We start from the raw sequence: 25940 nt of genomic DNA, 5'->3' as shown, positions 1-25940 counted from the left end.
CGATAGGTCTCATGACTTCCGGCATTCTCATCATACTTGAATAATAACCAGTCTGTAGCACCATGGCTGATATCCATCCATCCATCCATCCATTATCTGTAACCGCTTATCCAATTCTAGGGTCGCGGGGGGTCCAGAGCCTACCTGGAATCATTGGGCGCAAGGCGGGAATACACCCTGGAGGGGACGCCAGTCCTTCACAGGGCAACACAGACACACACACATTCACACCTACGGACACTTTCAAGTCGCCAATCCACCTGCAACGTGTGTTTTTGGACTGTGGGAGGAAACCGGAGCACCCGGAGGAAACCCACGCGGACACGGGGAGAACACACCAACTCCTCACAGACAGTCACCCGGAGCGGGAATCGAACCCACAACCTCCAGACCCCTGGAGCTGTGTGACTGCGACACTACCTGCTGCGCCACCGTGCCGCCCACCATGGCTGATATACTTAAAAAAAAAAAGTTGTAAATAAAACTTCTTTCTTGTGTTACAGCATTGATTCTGTAGCTATATAACACAGTAGCTATGCACCTTTTGTTTTAGCTGTTTCAAGACACAAACCAGAAAAATGGCTAAATGTTGTTTATACAGTTAGTTCCATTAACAATGTATTACAAGTACCACATTAACTTTTGAGATTATTCATATGTATATAAAGAACATATATAAATGTTATAGCTACATTGCCTGTGGGAAACCTTTAAGTAGTATATTATAATTGTAAAACTAATTTGAACTGTCAGATTTCTTAAGCTATGAAGTTTCCTTAAGTGGTATGTCACAATTTGTGGAAGCCCACAATAAAGCCAATGTATAACTCACTCTAATGGCTTTTAAATACTCAGGATGGATTTTCAGTTAAAATAAATAAAGATGACATGTAAGCAGTATTTACTGTTGTCTTAAAACCTGCTTCAAGTTTAACCTGTCCCCTCATGGTACACATGTAAATTTAGGTGATGTAATAGGCCTCTCCAATATCTCATAACATTTGTTAGTCATCTTGTAAGGCCTCTGTGAAAATATCCATAAAAAGACCCTAGTAATAGCCACCGACAAATCCTCCATTTTTCCTCTCTCCATCTGCTAACCACTGAAATATACTTGTACGAGACTGTGGTCTGGCAGGTGGCTGTCTGGCTCTGTTAGAAACATCTTCCCTTTTGCAAGATGCTGTTGTAACATGTTGATTTAGCGCCTACACTTTCTGTCAGATTACTAATGACATCTCCCATTTGCAAGATGCCTCATCTATTGTCACGTTTCTTCCTCTCTTGATTCTAACATTGTAACTTTTTTTGTGATTTGAGAGACGAAGGGATTTTTTTATGTCCAGGGTGTGTCTGATTTATTGAATCTAATGCAATGATTCTTTTACTGCACTTTTTCAGAGTGGTAGTATGGTGGTCATAATAGAGGTAAAATGAGCTTCACTGTCTTTTTTCTTTGTGATTCTGGACATATTTTGTAGCAGTTCCCTTAAATCCAGCTGTTTTCAAGTCTGCTGGATAATTGAGGAGCAATTTCCAAATGCAGGTTAAGCCTGGCCTTGAAAGTTGTGTCAGTTCCAGATGCTCATTGAGAGTATAATGTAGTCCATTATTGGGTTTGGTCTGAGAAGCAGAATCATTCTACTGTATCCCCTTGTATATCTTTGCTAGTTTTTGAGTGGATGGCTTCTGTGTTCTGGCTTTTCTGTCTAATTTAAAGCAAAACAAAATTAATGCACACTTAAGGCGGAGGATGGACTGTATTATAAAAATTAGTATGAATTCAATTCCTACAGACAAACGTGGTTTATCTTCATGCATGATCATGTATTATTAGACATTTTGCTGAGCTTAAATGCTGTTTTTTTTTTTTAATTTTTTATTTATTTATTTTTTTTGTACAGGGGTTGTTGTACAGGATTGTTTTAATGTGAAGGAAAAAAACGTAACTTTCAGTTGAAGGTCCATCTATTATGAAATTTTCACACATTGCGAAGGTTAGCTGTGTTCAAATTATTTAGTAAGCCCAGTGTATCGCTGGGTTAAATTTCTCAAATATATACTTGTATACTGGGCGGCACGGTGGTGCAGCAGGTAGTGTCGCGGTCACACAGCTCCAGGGACCTGGAGGTTGTGGGTTCGATTCCCGCTTCGGGTGACTGTCTGTGAGGAGTGTGGTGTGTTCTCCCTGTGTCCGCGTGGGTTTCCTCCGGGTGCTCCGGTTTCCTCCCACAGTCCAAAAACACACGTTGGTAGGTGGATTGGCGACTCAAAAGTGTCCGTAGGTGTGAGTGTGTATGTTGCCCTGTGAAGGACGGGCGCCCCCTCCAGGGTGTATTCCTGCCTTGCGCCCAATGATTCCAGGTAGGCTCTGGACCCACCGCGACCCTGAACTGGATAAGCACTTACAGATAATGAATACTTGTATACTTGTAAAGACAAATCTATTGATGATGAAGCCTTCTATTGACAATTTCAGGCCTAGGTCAGTGTTACACACTGTGCTGGTCTTAAGGGCCCTAACAAAGACCACAACAAGAGCAATGTCACTGAAAATGTAGCTCTACTAGCACTTTAGCACATTAGTTACAAATGTGTGCTCACTCTGACATCCATACAAACTCACTAAGTTATTCATACACACAAACACACGCACACTCAGCTGAGAGTAGCAGGTGAAGTGTGTGAGTGGAGGAAGTGTTGTTCCTCTAGGTTGGTGACGGTGGAGGATGAGTCACAGCTGGAGTTTAGTTTCGGAAGCTCCTACTCCCTCTGCTCTGACCTCTCTGAAAAGACTTTTTCATTCAGTCATGGAAAACAAAACCTTTCTGTTCAGTTCAGTGTGCAGTTAAAAATAAAGCTGTCTCTTGCATAGAACTCAACATATCCATAGACCTCCAATGTCTGATTGGATATCATTCATGCTTACCAGTTAGTTATGTATTAAAGCACAATGCACTTTGTAAGTTGTTCTGTATAAGGGGGTCTGCTAAAAACAATAAATGTAAAATGTAAACAAAGAAGTGATAAATAATTTTACCTCCAAAACTGCCAACAATGATTATGTAAGTGATAATGTGTTAGTTTTAAATTTGCTCAAGCAATAATCAGAATCCATTGTGGACCCTGAATTAACCAGTTTAGCCATGTTTACATGCTGCGTAATAATCCAGTAATCCAACTAATTACTCAGTCAGATTAGAATATTCCATAGTTGGAATAGAGTAGTAATCGACTGAGGCCATCCCGATTACAATTTCTATCCTACTGAACAAGGTGGGTAATCCTTTAATTAGAAGAATTATAACCATGTAAACAGGCTCTAATGATGTGTTCTGCGGGGGTTGAGATAATCTTTCATCAACTCATAAAATCATGACTGACTGCCATGTCATATGGAAATTAGCTTCCATTCAAAATCTGTTCAACTCTATTTCACCAGTCTTATCTGTGAAGGGGCTTTGAGGAACTCACTAAGGTGAATTCCACAGGAGAGAAATGTATTTTATAAAAGTTGAACATTCCAAAGAAAAAACTAAACTGCTTTCTTCCTGAAGTAGATATCCCTTTATGAATTATGTTGTAATATCTGAAGTATCCTCTACAACGGCCCACTTTTATCCAGGAATTTTGTGTCATTGTTGGTGGGACAGGACGTAATCATCTTGCCCTTATTAAAGTAAGTGCATGCACAGCACATTTTGCTGAGTCTGACATTATTTTAAAAGTGTAAATGAAAAGTCACATCAGCTGAAAACTAACACACTGATGCTCCTCTCACGCTGACTGGACCAGGTACATGCATGTTGTCATGGTGAGGTGTATTCTAAATGAGGCTAAATGCAAGTGCATCATTTTTTTGGATGGGATTACCTGTAGTGTGCATGTAAACAGATAATTTAATCAGATGAGTAGAGTGCACACACAAACACCTCAGTCTTAATCTATAATTAAAATGAATTATTTGGATTTGAGATGGTTTTTACACGTAAACATAGTCAATGAGGGAGTTCTCTGTATTTGGCTGACCATGTTTACAATAGATTTAGCACAGAATCTCTGACCCATCTGGGCATAACATCCATGTAGAGTGTGTTAATTTTGTAAAATAATTTGACAGCACAAGTGAATGTTTTCATTAGAGCTGTCAGTGTTATCGTGTTAACATGTGATTAATCGGGAACCTTTAACGCATTAAATTTTTTATAACGCAATTCAAATATAACAAATTTGGCCTCAAATTCTTTCTATAATTCACACATTTTACAGAGCGCCGTGACATATTAGCGGTGTTATTAGACTATGTAAACACAGCATAACTACTGCTAACTTTGGTGATTCGGTGCTTTATTTTTATGATAAAATATGGATAAAATAAGTCTCATAACTCTCACTCTTATGGTCTCCCTCTCTATCTCTCTTTCTCTCACTCTCTCCCCCTTGCTTACTCACTCACTTCCTCATTCACACACACACACACACAGCTGCGAGACGTTTGGCAATACTATTTCTCATGCCTGATTTAATCCATATATTTATCTCTTATAAAGATGTTGGAGCTGGAATATGGAGATATTGTGTTGTCTGAGCTGTGAGTTGTGTGCTGTGCACTAAGTTTCTCAGTTAAAAATTGTGCCCTAGCTTCATTGTGTTTGAAGTTAACTTTCTCCCTGGAACTTTTACTAAAAAAATTGAGAAATTCAACTTCAAATATAAAAAAAAAATACTCTGAAATAATATAATAAAGTAGAATAGATGGTTTCCTCTAACCTGTTTTTTATGCATACCACTCTACACATTATTTGTGTTATCACCCTTCCAAAAAACAAGGAAATATTATTGTTGTATTTTAAGATTAATCATGATTAATCACAAAATGTTGTTGTGGTTACTGGATAATTTTTTTTAATTGATTGACAACACCTAGCTTTTATATATAATTATATATATATGCTTAAAATCTGGTTTGACTTGAAAAAAAAAATAGCAGTGTTCTGATAGACTGGTGTGTATTTCATTGCAATCAAGAAACAACTTTGGCCTGTATGGTTGGGACTTATGAACTAAGCTGCTGTAGGCTGATCTGGTGGACTGAGGTAGAAAATGTGTTGGTTGCTGTGACACAGAGAAGGTTGAAAAGGGCTTTTTGAAGATGAGCTTCCATGGACAGTATGTTTTGCAAACTTTACAGATTTTATTAAACTTCTATGTTTTTCCATGTTTTGTATGGATGTAAAATAGATTTATCACCAAATCTCTGACACTTGAATGCCACTAGGTTTCACTATAAACTTTACATATTTTAATAAACTCCTTTTTTCCCCATAATTTGGAAAATTGTTGAATCATGAAAGCACCAGCTGTTCCGGACTGGGATGTACCTTGTGTTCTTACACAGCAGCCACAGACATAAACACGCACATGAGCACACACACACACACACACACACACACACAATCAGCAAACGACCCAGCAAAGACACGCCACAACATGAGATATGTTGCGACGCATGCTGTTACCATGGAAACCTTTGCCATGGTCCCGAGACGTCAGGGACTGCAGAGTCACAGGAAGACCGCTCTCTCTCTCTCAATCTCTCTCTCATTCTCGTTCTCTCTCTCTCTCTCTCTCGTTCTCTCAATCAATCAATCAATAAGCATTAACCAAACCTGATCATATTGACTGGCTCACATTTGATTTACATGTGGTTTGATTATAGTATCTGTTGTTTTGTGGGTTGACTTGTTTTATTGATGCTACTTTGTTACACTATGTTAAACAGCCGGTATCCTGGAAAAACTGAATTATCTTTGCTTTTTTAAGGAAAAAAATACTTATGCAAATCATACCATTTGTACAGTCCATATATGGAAACTGAGTTGTAAACCGGCCCATTTTATTTGATTGTTTTTATGATGTCACAAAAACTAACAATTACATATATCCACATGTTTGGTCTACAGCCATTTATCACCACTTGTCTTAGCACAGAAGCGCAGTACATGGTGGACAGTCTCAACATAACTCATTTACTTATTTGTTGTAAAGGCACAATAATAAAAAGGCTTTTTTAAATGGCCCATAAGTACATAATTGCACTAATATAAGTGCCTGTTATACAGCTTCACTTTGTACTTTAGAAATACCATATGTAAATGTGCTCTTTTCTTACTGGCTGCCTTTTACTGTGCTTTACTCATAAGGTCAGGGCTGAAACACTCCTTATAGCTTAAGTGAAATCACTGTAGTTGGAGTAGACAGATGTATACAAATGTGTGGATTTTTCTATGACATTGCAACAACAGCCAATTCAAACAAGCTGTTTGGCCACTTAGTTTCCATATGTTGAAAACTTATTTGATTAAGTTAATTAATCAAACAAACAAAATAAAATATAAAACTAATATGAAGTACATTTATTCCAAATAATCAATGCATTCAGAATCATTCTTTCTGGGCTAATTTTGTTAAAGTGGCTATTCATATGAGAAAAACATTCAAGAGCAGAGTTCTCCATATGTCTGAAGCAGAAATGAATTCCAGTCACGATTTTTCAAGGCCTTGTCTCCATGCTGATGTTATTGATAAGACTGTGCTCAGTAGGTCAGCAAAGATTGCATTAAACCACATCATAGAGGCCTCATTAGAGTTCACTCAGGCTTTCCTCTATAGAATCAGTCCAGAATGATTGCCACCAGCACACTCTTTCTTTCTTTTTTATTTCTGTAACATACATTTTTACAGCCGTATAACCAGGAAATAAAAATGGCTGATGACGAAAAGAAGACTTAAAAGAAGACAGCAGATATTTAACCCAAGCTTTCATCTTTTGCATCAGTTTTGTGAGGTCAGTTACCACACAAATTTCTGTTTAAATTTTTGTTTATTGCCAAGTTTTGAAATATTTTCTCCAAAATTATTAGCTATCTCCAATTCCACTATGTCAGTGATTGAGCTTTAACCGGGGATCAAACCCACCATCTCCTGATAATAGAATGTTTCTCAAGTAACAACTAGATTTACAAATGAGTTTCTGTGGTATACAATTCTGAATAAAATCATACAGAGAGCTTAAATGTCAGCCATGTACAATCAACAGTCGTTTTTTTCTGCTCAAACCCTCCAGTTGCTTCCAGTGTGCAGTTGCTTCATTCTATTAAATATTTACTTGAGCCAGTTAAGCCATTATAATTCTATGTATGAATGTATTCGCTAAGTATCTATAAAGCGCCTCAGCACTGAGCTGTGGAGAATGAGTCTTATACTGCAGCAAACTCAGATATAGTACCTATTAATACCCTTTATTTTTAGAAGAAATTGTGGACAATCAAGTTTCTTAAAGATTTTGTCTGAATAGTTTACTTTCACTGAGTTACCCTAGTGTTGTTAAATAAAATCCATCATAAAACCTATCTTGATATAGTTACATATTTCAAGTGTTTATTTGCAAAATGCTCATTGGCTTTTATATCTTGTTTTGCATCATTGGGTTTTCTGCTCTGTTCTAAGTAAACAAAGTGTCAAAGTTATTTTCCTCTGTAACAGATGATATAATACAGATGTAGTAAATAGAGATCAAGTTATAAAATTCCAGAAAATTCCTTTAAGCTTATTGTTATTGATTGCTGTCATCCTGCCAAGGCTGGCTAAGTGTTCTGGTCAATTTCGCACCAGCTGACCCCCATTTTACCCCCTTCATCCCCCAGACCCATACTTGATGTATTAGTTACAGTGTCAGAAGATATCAGAGGGTGATTCATTCAAACTGACACGGTGCTCATGGCAATGACCCTTATTTTCAAGCTCGATCCCTCGGATTTGATAGCTTTTTTGACCTTCCTCAGTACAAGTAGAAGGAAAAAAAAGGAATCCATTTTTAGATGCACCACAAGCTAATAAAATCGGAATATTTGTCTATTTAGTCTCTGATCTGAAAATGTAGGATTTCATCAAACACACAGTTGACGATTTGGTTTGAAGTTCATCTGTTTGATGTAAAGGACCCCAAACCATATAAAGCGTTGTTTACAACATGGCTCAGAGGAAAATTCTCAATATTTTCCCTGACCCAGTGTCAGAAAAATTGAGTAAGTGCTATAACACGTAGCGTTAAGCTGTAATGAAAATTGGCATTTATCATGTTGTTGATTCATGTCCTAGTTCATTGTTCCATTTAATTTAACATACAACATTTCTGGTAAAATACCATGGCTAAGAACCAGCTGGTTTGATTTTTACCTGTTTAGGAGGTTGTGGTTACAGATTATGCAATGTTATGTTTGAGACATTTCAGGCCAGAGCCAGAAATTAATAATTAGAAAAGTGCTTTCCTGAAGGAAATGCCAGAAAAAGTTAATAATTAAATATTTAATATAGTTGACTATATATATATATAGATATATGCATGGACAGTTATAGAGGGAATTGTGATGGATAGATAGATACACATAAGTCTATAGATAAATCCTCTATTATAGCAAGCACTATAATGAAACGGGATTCACTCAAACGATGTGTCTGACAGATACGGAAGTCCTATCAGTTTACATTGCTGTAGCCTCATCTGGACCTAAGAATCGTAGGAAGTATTATGTCTAAACCAATGGCTTATACGTTATACGTTTTTAAGAAAAAGTTATTTGAGTTAACTAATTAGTTGAGTCAGCATTGTTGATTCATTTAATTGAACGATGCAAAATAATTGGTTCAGGTAAATAGTCGTACACTTCAGTTTTACCAGCTTTTCAGTACTGTGGTGTCTGTTTCAGCTTGTCTATAATTTCTTCAAATGTAATGTGACAGTTAACATACAAGAAACAGCCATGAGTTCACCCACATAGGCAGGAGTTACAAGTAAATTGTTTACATAACAGTTTTTAGAATGGTCTGGAATATAACATTGAGTTGTTCAGCATTATGCTACTATGCTATTATGTTTGAAACTCCACTTCAAACCACAGGGGATCTTGTGGGTTCTCAGGTTTTATTGATATATAATTGCATAAATACCATGACACACAAACAAGCTAATTCAGTTAAATGGCGTACAGTACCTCTTACAGAACAACGAAATATTATTTACAAAACAAGCACAAAATGACTGAGCTTTTCAGGGCTTATTGCTCTCTATCTCTCACTCTCTCATTCTCTTTCTGTACTCCATTAAAGAAATTAAACAAGACATACTAGCTCAGTTACACCAGAGAATTCATTGGTTATTATCACACTGATAGCTGCTAAACGTATGTCAGTTTGTCCAAGCTTGGCTTTTTACATCGTTTTGATTCAACTATAGATCATGTGATTTTACTGGATCAGGAAGTAAAACACTACAATATTTCCCACTGCTGTTTTTTAGATCTACATTTAGTTCCACCATCTTATGTTCTCCATGTCTGAGTTCACTCAGTCGGTCTCACCTCCTCTGCCTTCTCCACCTACTCAGCTAGTCACTTCACAAGCTGAGACTATATAAAGCTGTCTGCGTACTTGTAGCAAGGGAGTTCAGTTCCTATTGTTTGCTATTTTCAGAGTAGAAGTATCAGTGAATCATTCCCACACTTTCTGTAACTTTGAATAAAGGATTTGGCATTGGAGCTGAGGATTAGTCATAACACTAATCTGATATTTACTCAAATAATTTTCTTCTCAAAGCTCCAGACCTGAGGTTTTGTTCAACAGTACACTTAGTATAGACCAGGGGTGCCCACACTTTCGGGGCTTGGGATCTACCTTTTCAGAGAACAGGTCATCATAATCTATATTTAAAAATTATTAGAGAGCAGAGGTTGTGGGGTTATCAGGAAGAGGGGAGCAAAGTTGGTACTTCTTGCCCGGGGATGTTCAGTCCCAAAAACAGCAACAACATAGGAATTTGAAATGAGTAAATGGCACTTAATCTTACTCCTGTTTTAATTTTCTGGATTCCAAAACATACAGTTCCTGTTAGATACAAGGTTTTTTGCGACATCAAACAGGGGGTAAATATCTTAGTTGGAGTGGCTGAATGTTCATAGTGGGGTTGGGCGGTATAAAATTTATACCATGATATCTAAAAATGTGGATGGTATCTCAAAAAGAGGGTGGTTTTTCAAAATCATGATGTGTGGTGCGTCAAATTTCTGTTGTGTCTGACCCTTTAAGTACAAGGTCAGAGTTCATTTCATGTGCATTTAAGAAAGCCACAGAGAGGGGGTGCTGTGGGAGCTCACTGACTGCTGATGTCTGTCTGATAACAGGTGGGGAAAAACACAAGCCCAATAACCCACTGCAGTTGTGAGCCAGAAGACCCTTCGCTTGCGTATGTGTGCTTTGAGCTAGAGTTCAGTGGAAAAACCATCTGCTGTGATGTGCTAAACCACAAGTGCCTGTTTGCTGGCCAGCTATGCTCCTTAACAACGTCTTATTTCACTTATTTTCAAAATGTTCTGTTCCTCCAGGACCAGTCGCTAAGCTTTCTCTCACGGAAATAGGTTTTTATGATCAACACGTGTGTCAGTGTGCTACACAACACACCTAAATTTGTGCTCACAGATATGAAGCTCACGCAGACTGACAGTACACCCACCACCCATACAGTAATATTATATACCGTGTTAATATTTTGAGGTGGTTTGACTGTATGAAAATGTGGATATCGCCCACCTCTAGTTCAGTCTTTTTCAGTGCATTGCTTAGAATTTGCACACTCACAGACATCACTGCTTGTTAGGTCTCCAGGTGTCAGATGAGGCTACACTGACAAGCAAGCCCTGAATGCTGGCATATATTTCCTTCCAAACATGTAAACTTCACCACGTATAAAGATGTGCAAACAGAACAGCAAAAAATATACATATAAAAAAAATCCATCTAGTGCAATGTCATTTAAATTTCAACACTTTGAAGAGAACAGACTGTTCATTCTTTGAGTTATCAAATGCCCTTCTTGGCTTGCATCATGCAGTTTTTTGGAGGAGGGGGAGGGCCATTTTATATGCGTGGCTGTCTTGTAGCTGTAGCAGTCAGAAAACTGTTAAATAGTGTTTAAATTTAGCCAAAAATTAAAGGACTAGTCACCTGTCAGATACATGGAAACTCCCTGTGTGTTCTCTGCATTATTTTGGATTCTGTCTCTCTCTCTCTCTCTCTGTCTCTCTCTCTGTCTCTCTCTCTGTCTCTCTCTCTGTCTCTCTGTCTCTCTGTCTCTGTCTCTGTCTCTCTCTCTCTCTCTCTCTCTCTCTCTGTCTCTCTCTCTCTCTCTCTCTCTGTCTCTCTCTCTGTCTCTCTGTCTCTCTCTCTGTCTCTCTCTCTCTCTCTCTCTGTCTCTCTCTCTCTCTCTCTCTGTCTCTCTCTCTCTCTCTCTCTCTCTCTCTCCTCTGTCTCTCTCTCTCTCTCTCTCTCTCTCTCTCCTCTGTCTCTCTCTCTCTCTCTCTCTCTCTCTCTCTCTCTCTCTCTCTCTCTCTCTCTCTCTCTCTCTCTGCTTGCGTAATATACCAGTGAGGAAAAACACACATCCCCAGGAAATTGCCAGCGGCCCCCACAATCAGCCAATCAGCAGCAGCCCCCTCCCATCGTCCAATCAAAGTGCTAATCACCCTCACAGCAAGATGCCTTGCTGTGTTTTTTCCCATTTTTTTCCTTGTGTGCATGTGTATGCATGTGAGATCACAGACGTTGGTACAGATGGTGGCTTGTGGGTTTCATCCAAACCTAATAGCACCTCACTCTTCTAGATCTGTGCAGTTGATATGAGTTATTATAACACCTACCTCTTCTCTTTCCATTTTTGATATCTTTCTCTCACTCTCTCATTCTCTTTCTGTACTCTTTTACAGAATGTTGTTGATAACACCTCCATTTCTCCCTTCTTTTTACAAACTGTCACATAATTGTAAAGCCATTTAGAAGAAATTTATTTGATAGTGGATTAATGCATTTAAAGCAGTGGCGAATGCTCTAAGACTGCAAGGGTAGCTCAGCTTCCCCTAAAATGTAAAAAAATAAGTGATCAAATATATACTGTTGTGTGTACATGTCATTGAATAAATAAGAATCAGCTTCTTATCACTGGTAAAGACGCGACTTTCCTCTCAATCATTCCCGCAGCTTCACAGTGCTTCACAGCACAGTGAGGACGCTGGATAAATGCTGGACTTTGTGCCTGATGATTGGATGATCTGTCTGAGGCTGAATCCCTTTTTGATTGACATCGAAATGAACGAATCAGCGATCCTTTGGTGTAAAGATCCGTGGGAGCACAGGCGGACACACTTCACATGGGCCAAGGCTGCCATTGAGAGGACACTAGTCAAGTCCCTGGAAAAGACGCCTTGTTGGTACGACAGGGTCACAGATCAATTTCTTAAAAAGAAACGGAGGGTAGAATTTACGTATAAATAAACCGACACATTTTATGATGTAGGCCGAAATTGAGCTTCCCCTCCTTGAAAGACCAGCATCCGCCACTGATTTAAAGTGATACTTATTTTTTTTTTAAGTGATTTTTGTTTAAAATTTTTTTTAAATTAAGTTCTGAAGATGTTTCATCAACAATTGTTATCTCGCCACTCTTTTTGGGTGCTCAAAACCTGGCTAATATGTGTACAAAGCACCAGTGTCAGTAAATTATATGCTAGACTTTCTCTCTTTGCTCACAGCAGAGATATTGTATCTAGTGTTTTTTAGGCAGTGAATAGGCTTTCAAACTTAAAAAGTCATGAGCCAAGATGAGGTTATTGCTCTATTCCTGCTCCATAATATTGACTTATTTTTACTGTTTCAGATGAATTAATGTGAAACTGACTCTAACTTTGGGAGACACCTCAAGTTGCAAATGGGTTCTCTGTGGTAATTCAAACAATAAATAATATTCAAATAGTTATTTATATCCTCAAACACACCATTCCATATTAAATTTCAAGAAGCTTCTGAACATAAGCAAACGAGAGGGAGCAGCAGTTCCCCCGAACTGTAGACGTTGCCTTTAAAGGTGAATTTAATGTCATACGACAAACACAGACAACCCACCAGAGAAATGTAAGTGGACTACGTTTTGAAGCTCATCCCAAAGTTATTGGATGGAGCTTCATCACTCCACAGAATGGTTTTATTCCTCCACAGCACATTGATGGGTGGATTTATACCCCTTTAGCCAACTCTGTTCATTGGGCATGGTAAACACTGACTCCATCTTCCAGATTTTTTTCTGTTCCAAACCTAAATCCCAATTTTATACCCCATTAAGCAGTGGAATATTAATCATTTTTTGGTTGTTTGTATGTGTGTCCAACGCAGGTGAAGCAAATTATGGAGGAAGCTGTCACTCGGAAGTTTGTTCATGAAGACAGCAGCCACATTGTGTCCTTCTGTGGTGAGTAAACAATCTCAAGCAAATTTCAGCATGTCAGAAACCCATTGTATCGAAGAGGGGCAGTATGAAATGCTGACAAAAATCAAGACACTTTTGTCTGCCTGAATTAAAAGGAAAATGCTGCCACAGAAGAAATAGTACAGGTTGTTTTTCATTATATAATTATTTATTATTATATTATCATTTTGTTATTAATTCAACTTATATTTGAAAGCACATTAAAGAAAATGCATACTCAGCTCAACTTTAAATTAAATTAATAACTAATAAATATTTCAAGTGCTGAACTGTAAACATTTTGCACTTAATCTATTAGGAGGCTTAGAACAGTGGAAGACTTTTAACAGTGGTTTTCAGTTTCACACTTCCATTCATTTTTTGTCTTTAACTGTTTGTCCAGTTCAGGGGCGCTGTGGGTGTGGGAGGCTGCCCAGAATCACCACGCAATATGGGAACAGTTCTGCACTTGGGAGGGTTTATTGGCCGTGTTTATTTAAGAGATGCAGCCTGATTTATGGCGCCAGATCCAATCCAGTATTCGCGAGTGGAGAAAAATATATATATTTCTATAATTTAATACATACACACAAGCATTTGAATGAAACACATTATTGTCTTGTTTATGTTCTCACGTTCACGTGGTCACCTGCTGAAGGTGACAAAGCAGTAACATTGCCGTGTTGATTTTAGTGCCTTCACATGTTTGTGTGTGTATATAGGAACAAATTGTATTCTATTTATTTGAGGGCAAATATCACATGAGCAGAAAGTGCCATAGAGTAAACATGCAGCGTCCTCTTCTCATTTTAGTAAAGTTAAAGCTGAACTGATACATCCCCATCTCTCTCACATTCTCTTTCATACTTAACCACATTATTTTGTCTCTTAGATAGAGTATCTCTCTCAGTTGGAATGTATTTATGTGTTTTTTTTATGGGACTCTGGGAATCACAGGAAGATATTTTATCTGATTGTGATGGAAAGGCTCTAGGAAGAAAGTCAGAATTAGCATATGTCCCATCTGTTAGAAAAAAAAAAGGAAGATGGATAGAGAAATTTTGCTTTAGTCTTCACACTTACACATTGTCTTAGTTTTTGGACTACACATGGTTAAAGTAATTAAACAAACCATAGCCTAGATTATTCTTATCCCTTTGAAGCCTGTTTACAATTTTGTGTGGCTTTAATGCCAAAAACAATCATAATTTATTTTTATGACCATTGACTGCAGTGAAAGTGGGCGTGGCTAAACTTCAGATTTCTGAATAGGTGGAGCTGAAATTCTATCTATGGTGGTTTTTTCTTTTTGGCATGACTATCTTCGGAACCAATTTTTCTGGTTTCAGAGCACAGCCCTAATACAAACAAATGGGAAAGATTAAAGGATTATCTAAAGGAAAGTTGTTAGCACACCAGTCTGTAATGTTTTTCTCTGCTCTTCTGCCTTATTCCGAGTGAGTTATACATACACAGATCATGTACAAGCTTTTGTTTTGGTGTTTAAAAATATATATACACGAGCCACATATTCTATTGTTTCATAATGTTTAATCGTGACTGTCTGCCTAAATTATTCCTCTGGTTTGGCTTTAAATAAAGCTTAATTAAGCAGTTCTCATTGCCAGATAATGTGAGCAATCACTGAGAGATGTTTCCACGTCCCAGCAAAGCCAAGGCAGAATCCCAAATGTCTCCCTACACCCTCCGTAGGGCACAATGTCAGTCATAAATAATGGTTTGTGCAATGCTATAGTGCATTGTATGCCAAAATTTTTTTTAAATTATTTTTATTATCTGTGATATGCAGTATGTAGGGAGCATGGCGCTACTTTGAGAGGTGGCCCAGGCTCCTCTACTGACTGACACCTACCACAGAGCTCTGTTTACAAACGTGATGTGGATAAATGGGTTACAGATCCATACTTATATTTCTTTAATTTTAACATCTAAATGAAGACTACATGTGTTGACAGAAACAATAAATCAATATAAATAATCACAAGTTTTATTTGAGTTGCTTGTTTGAGTAAGGAGTTTGTCCCCAGTACAGCGACTACCCTACAGTGTGACAGCAGCTGCAAGCCATGGATAGGCTTAATGGGCGGTCATATATTAATATATTCATTGTTGTGACATCACAACTATGAGGAAGACTAAACAGGTTGTTTCTTGCAGCGTAGTTTCCATATATGAATCTTTTAAGATCTGAACTCAGGTTGTAAGATATGAACACAATTACAGTCTCTGCCTCAACGCTGTCAAAGGGTGAATGGTGGCAGAGCTCTTAAGTGTGTCATGGCATGCCATTTCAGAGTGAGAGTTATGCCAAGTTAATAACACATCAAAATATAAGCCCACCAGGACCACTTCAGCTTTGAGAAGTTGCCTGTGGGTGTTTTACACCAAAAAATCCCCAAACTCATCAAAAAAAACAATCATCCACTTAGTTAAAAACACATACTTCACACTTTCATCCACTTTACTAGACACCCACCTTCTGTGTCCACAGACCGGCTACTGTATTGTTCATCCAAAGAGCCTGTTGAAAATGCTGCTTTCAGCTGCTTATCCAACGCAACCAAAACAATGCATATGCAAGTTTTGTTGGTGATCAGCTTACTTTTGTGTGCTGTGCTGTCTTTTTTTTTTTTTTATTTTTTATTTTTTTTTTTTTGGCATTGTATTGCTACCAAAATTTGGAAGTCAAAAGACAAGTTGGTACATTAAGGGATTATATGGAATTTTGCTGTGTGAATTTGATAGCTTAGCCACATGGGCATTCGTGAGGTCAAGTACAGATGTTGGATGATTAGTTTTGACACAGTTTTGATCAAGGTTGATCACTCCAGAAAACACACTCCATCGCCCATATATATATATATTTTTTTAACCCCTCTGGACACCCCTTGCCATTGAGTTTGTTGGCCTTAGGCTTATTTTTAGCTGCTCCAAAGTGTCCAAAATTGCTTTTCTGTGTAGATTATGCAAGCTGAACATGTGTGTCCACAATTTGCGCACCTTAAAGTTGCAAAACGTGTACATTTATAAGAGATTTTTGTGATGTCAGTGGAGGAGTTAGCTTGCGTAGTTTGAAATAGGAAGTTAATTTACCAGCACATGTTACTATTCATGTGGCCTTTATTTAACCTGTCCAATTACCAGCAAGGCCTTTACGGCTTCAACTATGGAAAGAATTTTTTTTTTTTTTTCTTTTGTTAAACATTTGGTTAAATGTCACGCTAGTGTGAAGTGGGAGCAGGGTGCTTGAACTAGTGAAAATGTACTGTGTGTGTGTGTTTATTCTGTCTTCTTGCAGCCTGTTGTTTACTTTGCATTAACCCCTCCACCCTCCTCTCTCTTCATGATTTGCAGATATTGAGTCAGAGAATGCTGGTGTAAAAACTGCTGTTGAATTGGCATTGGAACTATAAACATGGACAAAAGAACATGAACAAAAATCGAATTTTCAAACATAGTTGATACATAGAATAAAGAATATAACATGTCGGATGTTTGCTGGACAATAAAAGTGGCAAACAACCCCCACACACCATAATCCCTAGCCTGTAATTTTACTCCCCATTATATTTGAGAGTAAAGTGTAACATTGTTGCCCTCCTGTAAAGTAGACTGGAGTTTGATTCACAGCTCAGGTAAACACTGTATAAGACTCTGGCTTTGCCATTCAATCCTGTAAAACAGGTGGTAGACTGAAGTTCAAAGTGCACTGCATCTGTTGGAGTCTTCGGGCAAATTAAAAGTCCTTGGGCAAATGAATTAGTTAATGCAACTACAGCACTGCTAGTGCTGTATTTGCCAGCATCTGTGACAAGTACCTACAGAACAGCGAGATGTTTGTGGCGGATGTCTACAAAGTGAATGCCTTGGTTTTTGAATCTATGTATTGCACCAAGTTTCATGTTGAGGATGTTTGGGTCTTGTCACAATTCTTGCACCTGACCTGGCCCTTAGACACCCTTTGGATGATTTCTGTGATGCAACAGTGGGAAATAATGCCTGCAGCCCATAAACCCCAGCTCCTAAAAGGCCTGGAGTTGCTCAGCTGCATGGAGGACAGAGATAATGGAGGACACAACAGGGAGCAGGCCGGCTCTTGTGACTCCTGTGGAGGATTAATTAACCCAAACACATTTACTCACCTTGCCTGAAAATATCAGCACTGCACATAGCATCAGAGGGCTAGTTATTAGCCCTGCAACTTGGGTCTCTTTTCTACTAGTAGCTGCTGTGACATGTGGATTTGTATGTTTCTCTCATTTATTTATTTATTTTCTTAGCAAATTAATGTTCGTCTTAGATAAATAGCTTTTAAAATCCAATAAATATCTGAACTGTGAATTATCGATCAGAGATTTCTACTACCCCTAAATTTGCTTTACACTGACCCACCCAACACTTGGAATTATACATCGTGAGCATGGATATGTCTGTATTGATTGTTACTGATGTTACTGCTGAAAGTCTGTTTGTTTCTTTTGTCTTTTTTTCTGTTCAGTAGTTTTTGGGTCATTTGAAATAAATCTTACTAGTCCATGTTTACTGTAAGATTTATTGTGTTTCATTTAGTGGTGAGCCACTTGGAATCTACTTTTCATCATATGCTGTTTTGACCCCATGCACTCCTTTATAAATCTAAGAGACATCAATTTCAAGTTGAAGAACAGAAAGAAAGAAAGAGTAAATAACATCCTCTGGTGTTTGTATTTTGATCAGTGAGTATGTTTTATGCCAAGTCTCGCTGCCTGCAGTAATTTCCGATCTGTTTGTAGCCATAACAGTGGCTCTCCTGGAACCTCTGTATTTTTCACTCTCTACATTGAAGGGCCATTTAATACACACACACACACACACACACACACTATGCGATTTCCTCTGACTGATTGTGTTCTGGGGTGGGTTTGATGTGGATATTGCTTTGGAAACATCAAGGGCTGATGAAATTTTACTTCCTTTATAACTACACAAGCCCTCACTCTTTCTCTCCATCTTTCTTTCTCTTTCAGTCCCTATCTTTTTCTCTTTCCCAATCACTATTTTTCACCATCCCCCCTCTCTCTCTCTCTCTCTCTCTCTCTCTCTCTCTCTCTCTCTCTCTCTCTCTCAAACTCTTTTGTCCACTCTCTGTCTGTTTAATGCAGCGTTTTATGGAGTGTGTATTGATTTATGGTGTTTCTAGTGTTTCAGTATTTTAGTTCAAAGTGAATCATGTGAGAGTGAATCAGTTCTGAGTGAATTAGTTTGGACTGCTAGCCAATGCTGGTGCATTAACTAACAAAATTGATCTGGGAAGGTGGTGTTCTCCACCAAGCTTGTTGTGCTCCAGTGCCGTTGTATTTACAGCAGTCTGAAAAGTTGTTTCATATGAGTAACCTCTGCTACTAAGGATGAAGTTTAACAGCCCAAGTAATGACACCACCTATCTCATAATGAAAGGAAAGCATGGAAAGTGATGACATTTTCCTGCTGTCCATAAGAAAACATTAATTTGTTACCACAAATGCCACTTATTTTTGCACCACACTCTTTTTACTGATCAGTTTTACTGATGTGTGATATTAGTCAGTATGTATTATTTTGTATTATGTATTACGTTGTATTATTATGCGTGCCAATGAATGTCCTCACAAATGCACAAATACAGATGTTTACATGTGTCTATGTACTTGTGTGTGGAAGACACAGGTAGTGCCTACTTCAAATGTACTAGTGATTCAGGTGATTTTATTAAAAGAGAAAATAGCCCTGTTTTATGTCTTGGGTAGTGTGAAAATGTGCAATTATGTCTATGTAAATGTGTGATGTTCTTGGAGTCTGTGGTATATTCAGAAAAGTTGCTTTGGATCTTTTGTCTGTTGGTGTTTGTTGTGGTGGCAGAAATGAAATGATAATAGGCAGCTTCATTTACACATTCTCTCTGTCTCTTTTTTTCCCCTCTCACTCACCCCATCTCTCCATGTTCCTCCTTCTTATCCCTCTCTCTTCATCTTAAGCTTGGGTATACATATAAATGTTCACTATATTTAAGGTTTCTCAGCAGCTTGAGATGCACTCGTGTCGGCCTAAAATCCACCTCTTCTAACAGCCCTGAAGCCAGTTTCATGTTTTCGTCTATCAACTTTGTTACACTGGCAAATTTGAAAAAGTCTTTATGGAGCACAAAATCTGTGTAAACATGTGTGGTCACTTATTGAATACATTTGTTAAATATTTTTTAAGATTATAAAGTGTATATAATTTTTACAAACATATGCCACACTATAAGTACCCTATTATTGTCAGTATGTATTTATAAAGTAATACCCTTTGCTAGTGTTTATAAGCTCAGAAAACCCTTGCCTACTTTCCACTGCTAGGGTGGGTCAGATTACAAAATTATTGACAGTAGCATCACCACTGTAATGTAAATTTTGCAGCGCCAATAACGATTTGCTAGTACTAGCAAGGACGGTAGGGATTAAAAACCCTGGGACTAGCCATGATAGGCAAAACACACACTTTCTGTAGCACTGAGAATCTGTGTTTTACACAGCTCCTGTAGGCCAAGCTTGTTTCCAGGCAAGAGAATAAAGCTGCAGTGAAAGTTTAGTTTAAGAATTGTTTAAAAAACAAGACTGATCATTATTTCTGTAAGGGTTAAAAGTATGAAAATGAACAGACACTGCCTTAATATAACAGTGCACTTTTCTTGGTTATTACAAGCAGAAAATCAATGAATTAGGAACTAATAATTACATTATTACATCTATTAAACACTATTGTGATACTATGGTGTGGTATCATCCCACTCCTTCCTGTCAATGAATTTTTTTTCTGCATGTTATTATCTATCATCCCAAATTACACACAAACACACACACAACAAAATATACAGCAATGAACGCCATACTGAGTGCTGAGACCGAGAGAGAGAGAGAAGGGAGAGGGTAAATATAACAAGACAATTGATAAGAGAGAAAATGAAAACATCAAAGTAAACATAAAAATTGAGATGAGAAAGAGAGGCTGAATGCTGAAAAAGGGAGTGAGAAAGAGACAAAATACAGAGAGAAAGCGGTAAATTACAGAGAGAAAGAGAAAGATCAAAGGAAAAAATTTAAATGTAAAATTCGAGAACAAAGGTAGAGAGAATCTGAATGCTGGAGTGAGAAGGAGAAAGGGAAATGGAGATTTACAGTCAAAGTACAGAGAGAGCAGGAATTTAAACAAAAGGAGGAAATTAAACAAAGAGAGAGGAAGAGCACATTCTAAAAATCCTGATAGGGAAACAGGCTAACTATTAAATAAGAGAGAAAACAAGGAGAAAGAGCAGAAGTATAGAGATAGGGGAAGTAAGAATAGCGCTCAAGGGAAAAAAGAGAAAGCAAATGGAAAAGAGAATCTGGATGAGAAGGAACTAGAGAGAAAGGATGATGATGATGATGATGATGATGAAGATGTTCCAGAGCAGGAGTTCCATCAGCGTTGGTTGCCGTGGTTAAATAGGCTTCCTCCCCACCTCCTGGACCCTGTGTGAGCCGAGCCTCCGAGAGCATTGCCACGTAGCACAGAGTCTGTGCCCATATAGCTCAATACATAATTTATGAATAAAACATAGTGTGTTCATATTTAGATTAATAGGTCATATGTATAACTCATTCAGAGCTGAGGCTAATCCTAATGACATTTCTGTTCAAGGTCGTAATTATGTAAATAATATGTTAAGTAGAATACTAAAAGCCATGGAAATGACTGTATCTAATTACCTCCTCAGTTAGGAAGTAATGCTCTATAGTTTAATACAAAAGCAGTTCCAATGTTGGGACTGTATGTGAAATTTTAAATAAATAAATACAATTTTAAATATAGTTTGCCAAAAATTTGTTTTTATATGCTTTTCGTGGAGCTGGATTTTAACTCACTCACATCCTCTTGTACATTGTGATAGGAACATTCTAGATGTTCCACTATAACACAGGTTACTCCAAATACCCTGGTTTCAGAATCTTTTGATGATGATATGTACTGTACAGCAGGATGTTAGAACTTGCAGGCATCCATTAATATTGTATTGTATCTGATTAAATACAGGTCTCACTGGATATACAAATTAGTTTATCCCTTCCTATACTATTTTTTTTACCTTGACATGGGTCATTGTGCAGAATTAAGCAAAGTTATTTGCTTCATCTGGGGGTGGTCTTAATAGTTTGGCTTATCCATATAATCCAGCCTCTTCAGATTTAGTCATATTGCATAGTGTGTGCTTCTGTATGCTCCACCTGCAATCACTTCATGACTCAGTGGTTTATTGCTGACCATTACACTGACCGTATGTTCATCTGTGATCACTGACCTGTTAGATCTACGAGCCACTACAGTGGAGCGTCTCCTTTGAAATGCCACTTGACGTTTGTTCTACAAAATAAACAATTTCTGCTCTTCTTTACGTGTCTGCGTGTGTTGTTCTGTGTCTGTGTGTAGCCGCTGTGGAGGCATGTGTGTTGCACGGACTCAAGCGAAGGGCAGCTGGATTTCTGAGAAGCAACAAAGTGGCGGCTCTCTTCACCAAAGTCGCCAAAACGTTCCCTCCGGCCGAGGAGCTCTGCGGCAAAGCTCAGGAACTGGAGCAAGTCCTTGAGACAAAGTGAGAGAGCAACTTTGTTCGATACAACACTACACAACACTATAAACTACAGTAATCAGTGCAGGATTACAACACTACAACTCCACACATCAACAGCATAAGGCGTAGTATGTGGCCAAATTTGTACACAATCATTCCTCAACTATTTCTTCAGATATTTACAGCAGTAACTCTACAATAGGTTTTGGATTTGACAACAAACTTCCGTCCCATTCTTGGTATTGTTCATGGTGACATAGGCAAATGAGCATCTGCTCCACAGCATGTCATTCAGTTGCCAATATTTTTCTGTGGGATTGCAGCTTACAGCTTACAGTGTCTACTGTTGTACTTGGCTACAGTATAAATACACTCAATGCTACACAGCTATTGTTCGGCATTCTACATAGCTGTACTCAATACAGGAGCTCTACTTTAGCTCTGCTCCACAGATCTATGAGGTTGAATAGTGAACTGTATGATCCCTGGTCTTTATGTGGCAGAAAAAAATATAAAGGTCCTTCAGCAAAACTCCAAACCCAATATGTAGCTACATCTGTAACATGGATTAAACCTCTGAATGACAATGCCGTCACTGAAGAACACTTAAAGAACCCACATTTCTTTTAAGGCTGTACACCGACTTGTTCTTTTTATCTCCCCAGCTCCAGGCAGACAGACCATCTCCAGGATTAACTGCAGGATTTACTACAGATTTGAGCTTTGTTAAAAGTTTTACACCAGCTCTAAATCACTCTGAACCACATTTACAAGACACTTGCAATTTGGCCAATTTAACCAGGAAATCACAGTAATAACACACTGTGTTTGTGTGCGTGGCACGTTTCTGTCAGTTTCTTCTTCCTGTAATGCTTGAGTGGAGTACAAGCCCTAAAGCTTTCAGCCAATTTGACTTTAATTGCAGCAAGACAAAAGCAGCCTTTCAGGCAAATGTGTAATCCCTCAGTTTGCATGGCACCTTATTAGTTTTACCTGAGAATGTACAGTTATATCATGTCACTACAGGGTGTCAGTTACAATATTTCTATAAAATCTTTGTATAAATTAGTGAAGCATCAAAATGGAAATTCTTGGTCAAAACAAATCTGAAATGATACAATAAAAAAAATTAAAAATAAATGATAAATAAACACATAAAATACACTGTGACAGCTATATATACTGCTTAATAGCAGTGCAGTATAGTTTATTGCTTCACCTTAAGTTGTGCAGCAGATATATTCAGGCACCTATGCTTCTTATTTGCCACAGTTACTGTACATACTGGTACCAGGCCACCCTAAATGATGCAGCAGTTATAGTCTGGTGCAAAAGCTTATTCAAATGTTTTTATATTTGTTAATATAGGAGTGTGCAATCTATAAAAAAGAGTGCCATGGTCTGTTCAGATGGGACTAAATACATGACTGAGGTACACTAGTAATAATTACGTTGTGTAAAGCTAATCGGGCTAAAGACAGAGACGCTAACTTTTTTTACCCTACAACTCTCTTTTTCTCTCTTAAGACGGAGTCAGACACTTTCATGCGACAGCACTCGTAAACTTCCCAAACTTCCGAGCCTGACCAGTCAGACAGTCCGACACCTGTGGATCCGCACAGCCCTCTTTGAGAAAATACTTGACAAAATCGTCCTACATCTGGTGGAGAACAGCAGGTAACAGATAAGGCTTTTATATCTACCTACCTTTCACCTAATGTAGTTTACCTTGAACATTAACTTACATTAGCTAGCTATCAAGCACTTACAGTGAAACCTGTACTACTGTGCATAAGTCAGAGACCACCATTCATCTATTCAACTTCAAATTCATCAATATCCAAAATATTTACCAAGTAATACATCCAGAACACATTCAGTGATGTTGAGGTTTGAGGTCAAAATGAAAGATGACTGAGTGCTTTTTATCTGATTGGGGACTGTTTTAATGTGACACTAGGTCCTTCATCTTTCCTTCATCCTTCATAAGAGTCTCATTTTTTGGTGGGTCAGGAACTTTGGTTTCAAAATGCACCACAATATCAGAAACATGTAGCTATTGACAGATAATTGTTTAAAATGTATTGATTCGTATAGAAATTTGATTTCACACATAATCCATAACATTTTCAGACATATGTCCTTTATGTTTTTTTTATGTCATATTTGATATTGTGATTTCAGTAAGTTTTATGAAAAAGAAGCTGTCCTGATGGACCCTGTGGACGGCCCTATTCTGGCCTCATTGTTAGGTATCTGTTCAGTCTTTTCATATTTTAATTATGATTATAAATCTCATTCTGCATTATTTGGTTTCCTGCCATTTCATGATCTGTGCTGATAGCATTACTGCAGTTTACTGGGATACATTCTCTCTCTCACTCACTTACTCACTCTCTCTCTCTCTGTCTCTCTCTCTCTCTCTCTCTCTCTCTCTCTTTACCTTATACCTCATTATATTAGCTTCTATGTCTCTCTCCATCAGTGTGGATATATTTTCTTTGTAAGATGCAGTTTTATGGTGAATCCATAGTCAATCCCCAACTAAATATTGTTAATAACTTTATTTCATATGCATAACATTCTTAGTAAGTCTGTGTTACTGAGCTCTTGATGATGTGGGTTTCTTCCCTTTGCTTCCTCAGTTGGCCCCTGTGCCCTGGAGTACACTAAGATGAAAACAGCCGATCATTTCTGGACAGACCCTTCAGCCGATGAATTGGTTCAGAGACACAGAATCCACAGTGCACACTACAGACAGGATTCACCCACAAAAAGACCAGCACTGTGTGTGAGTCACCCTGTTACCCCATGCTACACACTATGCTCACTGTGTGAGTGAACTTCATAAACACTCACTGTACCCGACACTTGACATACATTACCAACACTGTGCACCAACAAGGCTATATCCAAATATACGTCTTACAGTACCCAAAATATTACATCTAATGTACTGCAGGGTGGGCGGCATGGTGGCACAGCATGTTGTGTCGCAGTCACGCAGCTCTAGGAACCTTGAAGTTGTGGGTTCAAATCCCGCTCTGGGTGACTGTCTGTGAGGAGTTTGGTGTGTTCTCCCCGTGTCCGTGTAGGTTTCCTCCGGGTGCTTTGGTTTCCTTCCACAGTCCAAAAACACACGTTGGTAAGTGGATTGGCGACTCAAAAAGTGTCCATAGGTGTGAGTGAATGTGTGTATGTGTGCGTCGCCCTGTGAAGGACTGGCACCTCCTCAATAGTGTGTTCCTGCCTTGTGTCCAGTTATTCAGGGTAGGCTCTGGGCCCACAATGACCCTGAACTGGATAAGCGGCTACAGACAATAAATAAATGAATGAATGAATGAGACACCACACAGTATACCCAGTAAAAAACTTTATACCCAAAATCCTTCTCCTGACTTACTACATGTAGTGCATGATACTAGACATTACACACAATATACGGCCAGATGTGAATAGCATGTACATGAGAAATTTTTTAAAAGTTTTTCAAAAAAAAAAAAATATATATATATATATATATATATATATTTTTTTTTACATTAATCTCTTTTTTTTTGTCTGGTCAAGCATATCACTTAACAACATTCATGCAACAAATATAGTTTAACCAGTGAATGACCAGTGATTTGCACTGCGACCTTGAACTGGATAAGCGGTTACAGATAATGAATGAATGACCAGTGATTTGGAGCTCAGTGGCTGGCAGTGAATTGCCACAAGCACGCTTGTCAAAATGGATCATTTCAGTCTGGATAACATGAAAAACAATTTAGATCGAATAGCTCCTGCCTAAACCAATACTTCCACTTCAGTCACAGCTAAATAGATTTAAAGCTACAAAGGCATGTGCTGGTGGGCCTTTTAAACAAGTTTGATGATGAATAAACTATACAATTTAGCGCTGGTGGACAACTACTAACAGCTGATAAGGTCAGGTTCTCAGACAATCCAAAGTAATTCAGT

At 38.2% G+C, this 25940-nt stretch overlaps 1 protein-coding gene across 3 annotated transcripts in view; it reads left to right on the top strand.

The window, feature by feature from the left end:
* The window catches only part of LOC136678289 (small G protein signaling modulator 1-like), a 60102-nt gene that overhangs the window by 7444 nt on the left and 26718 nt on the right, over positions 1 to 25940 (top strand). For 2 of the 3 annotated variants that reach the window (XM_066656287.1, XM_066656286.1), the window contains exons 3-7: positions 13276 to 13351; positions 21833 to 21995; positions 23502 to 23651; positions 24159 to 24226; positions 24620 to 24765. In XM_066656287.1, the coding sequence (XP_066512384.1) occupies positions 13276 to 13351; positions 21833 to 21995; positions 23502 to 23651; positions 24159 to 24226; positions 24620 to 24765 (603 nt within the window). The remainder of the gene's footprint in view (positions 1 to 13275; positions 13352 to 21832; positions 21996 to 23501; positions 23652 to 24158; positions 24227 to 24619; positions 24766 to 25940) is intronic. The other variant, XM_066656288.1, reaches the window with a different exon arrangement.

This window comes from Hoplias malabaricus, chromosome Y (assembly GCF_029633855.1).
Source record: "Hoplias malabaricus isolate fHopMal1 chromosome Y, fHopMal1.hap1, whole genome shotgun sequence".
Classification (NCBI taxonomy): domain Eukaryota; kingdom Metazoa; phylum Chordata; class Actinopteri; order Characiformes; family Erythrinidae; genus Hoplias; species Hoplias malabaricus.
This window is presented reverse-complemented; position numbering and strand designations above follow the sequence as displayed.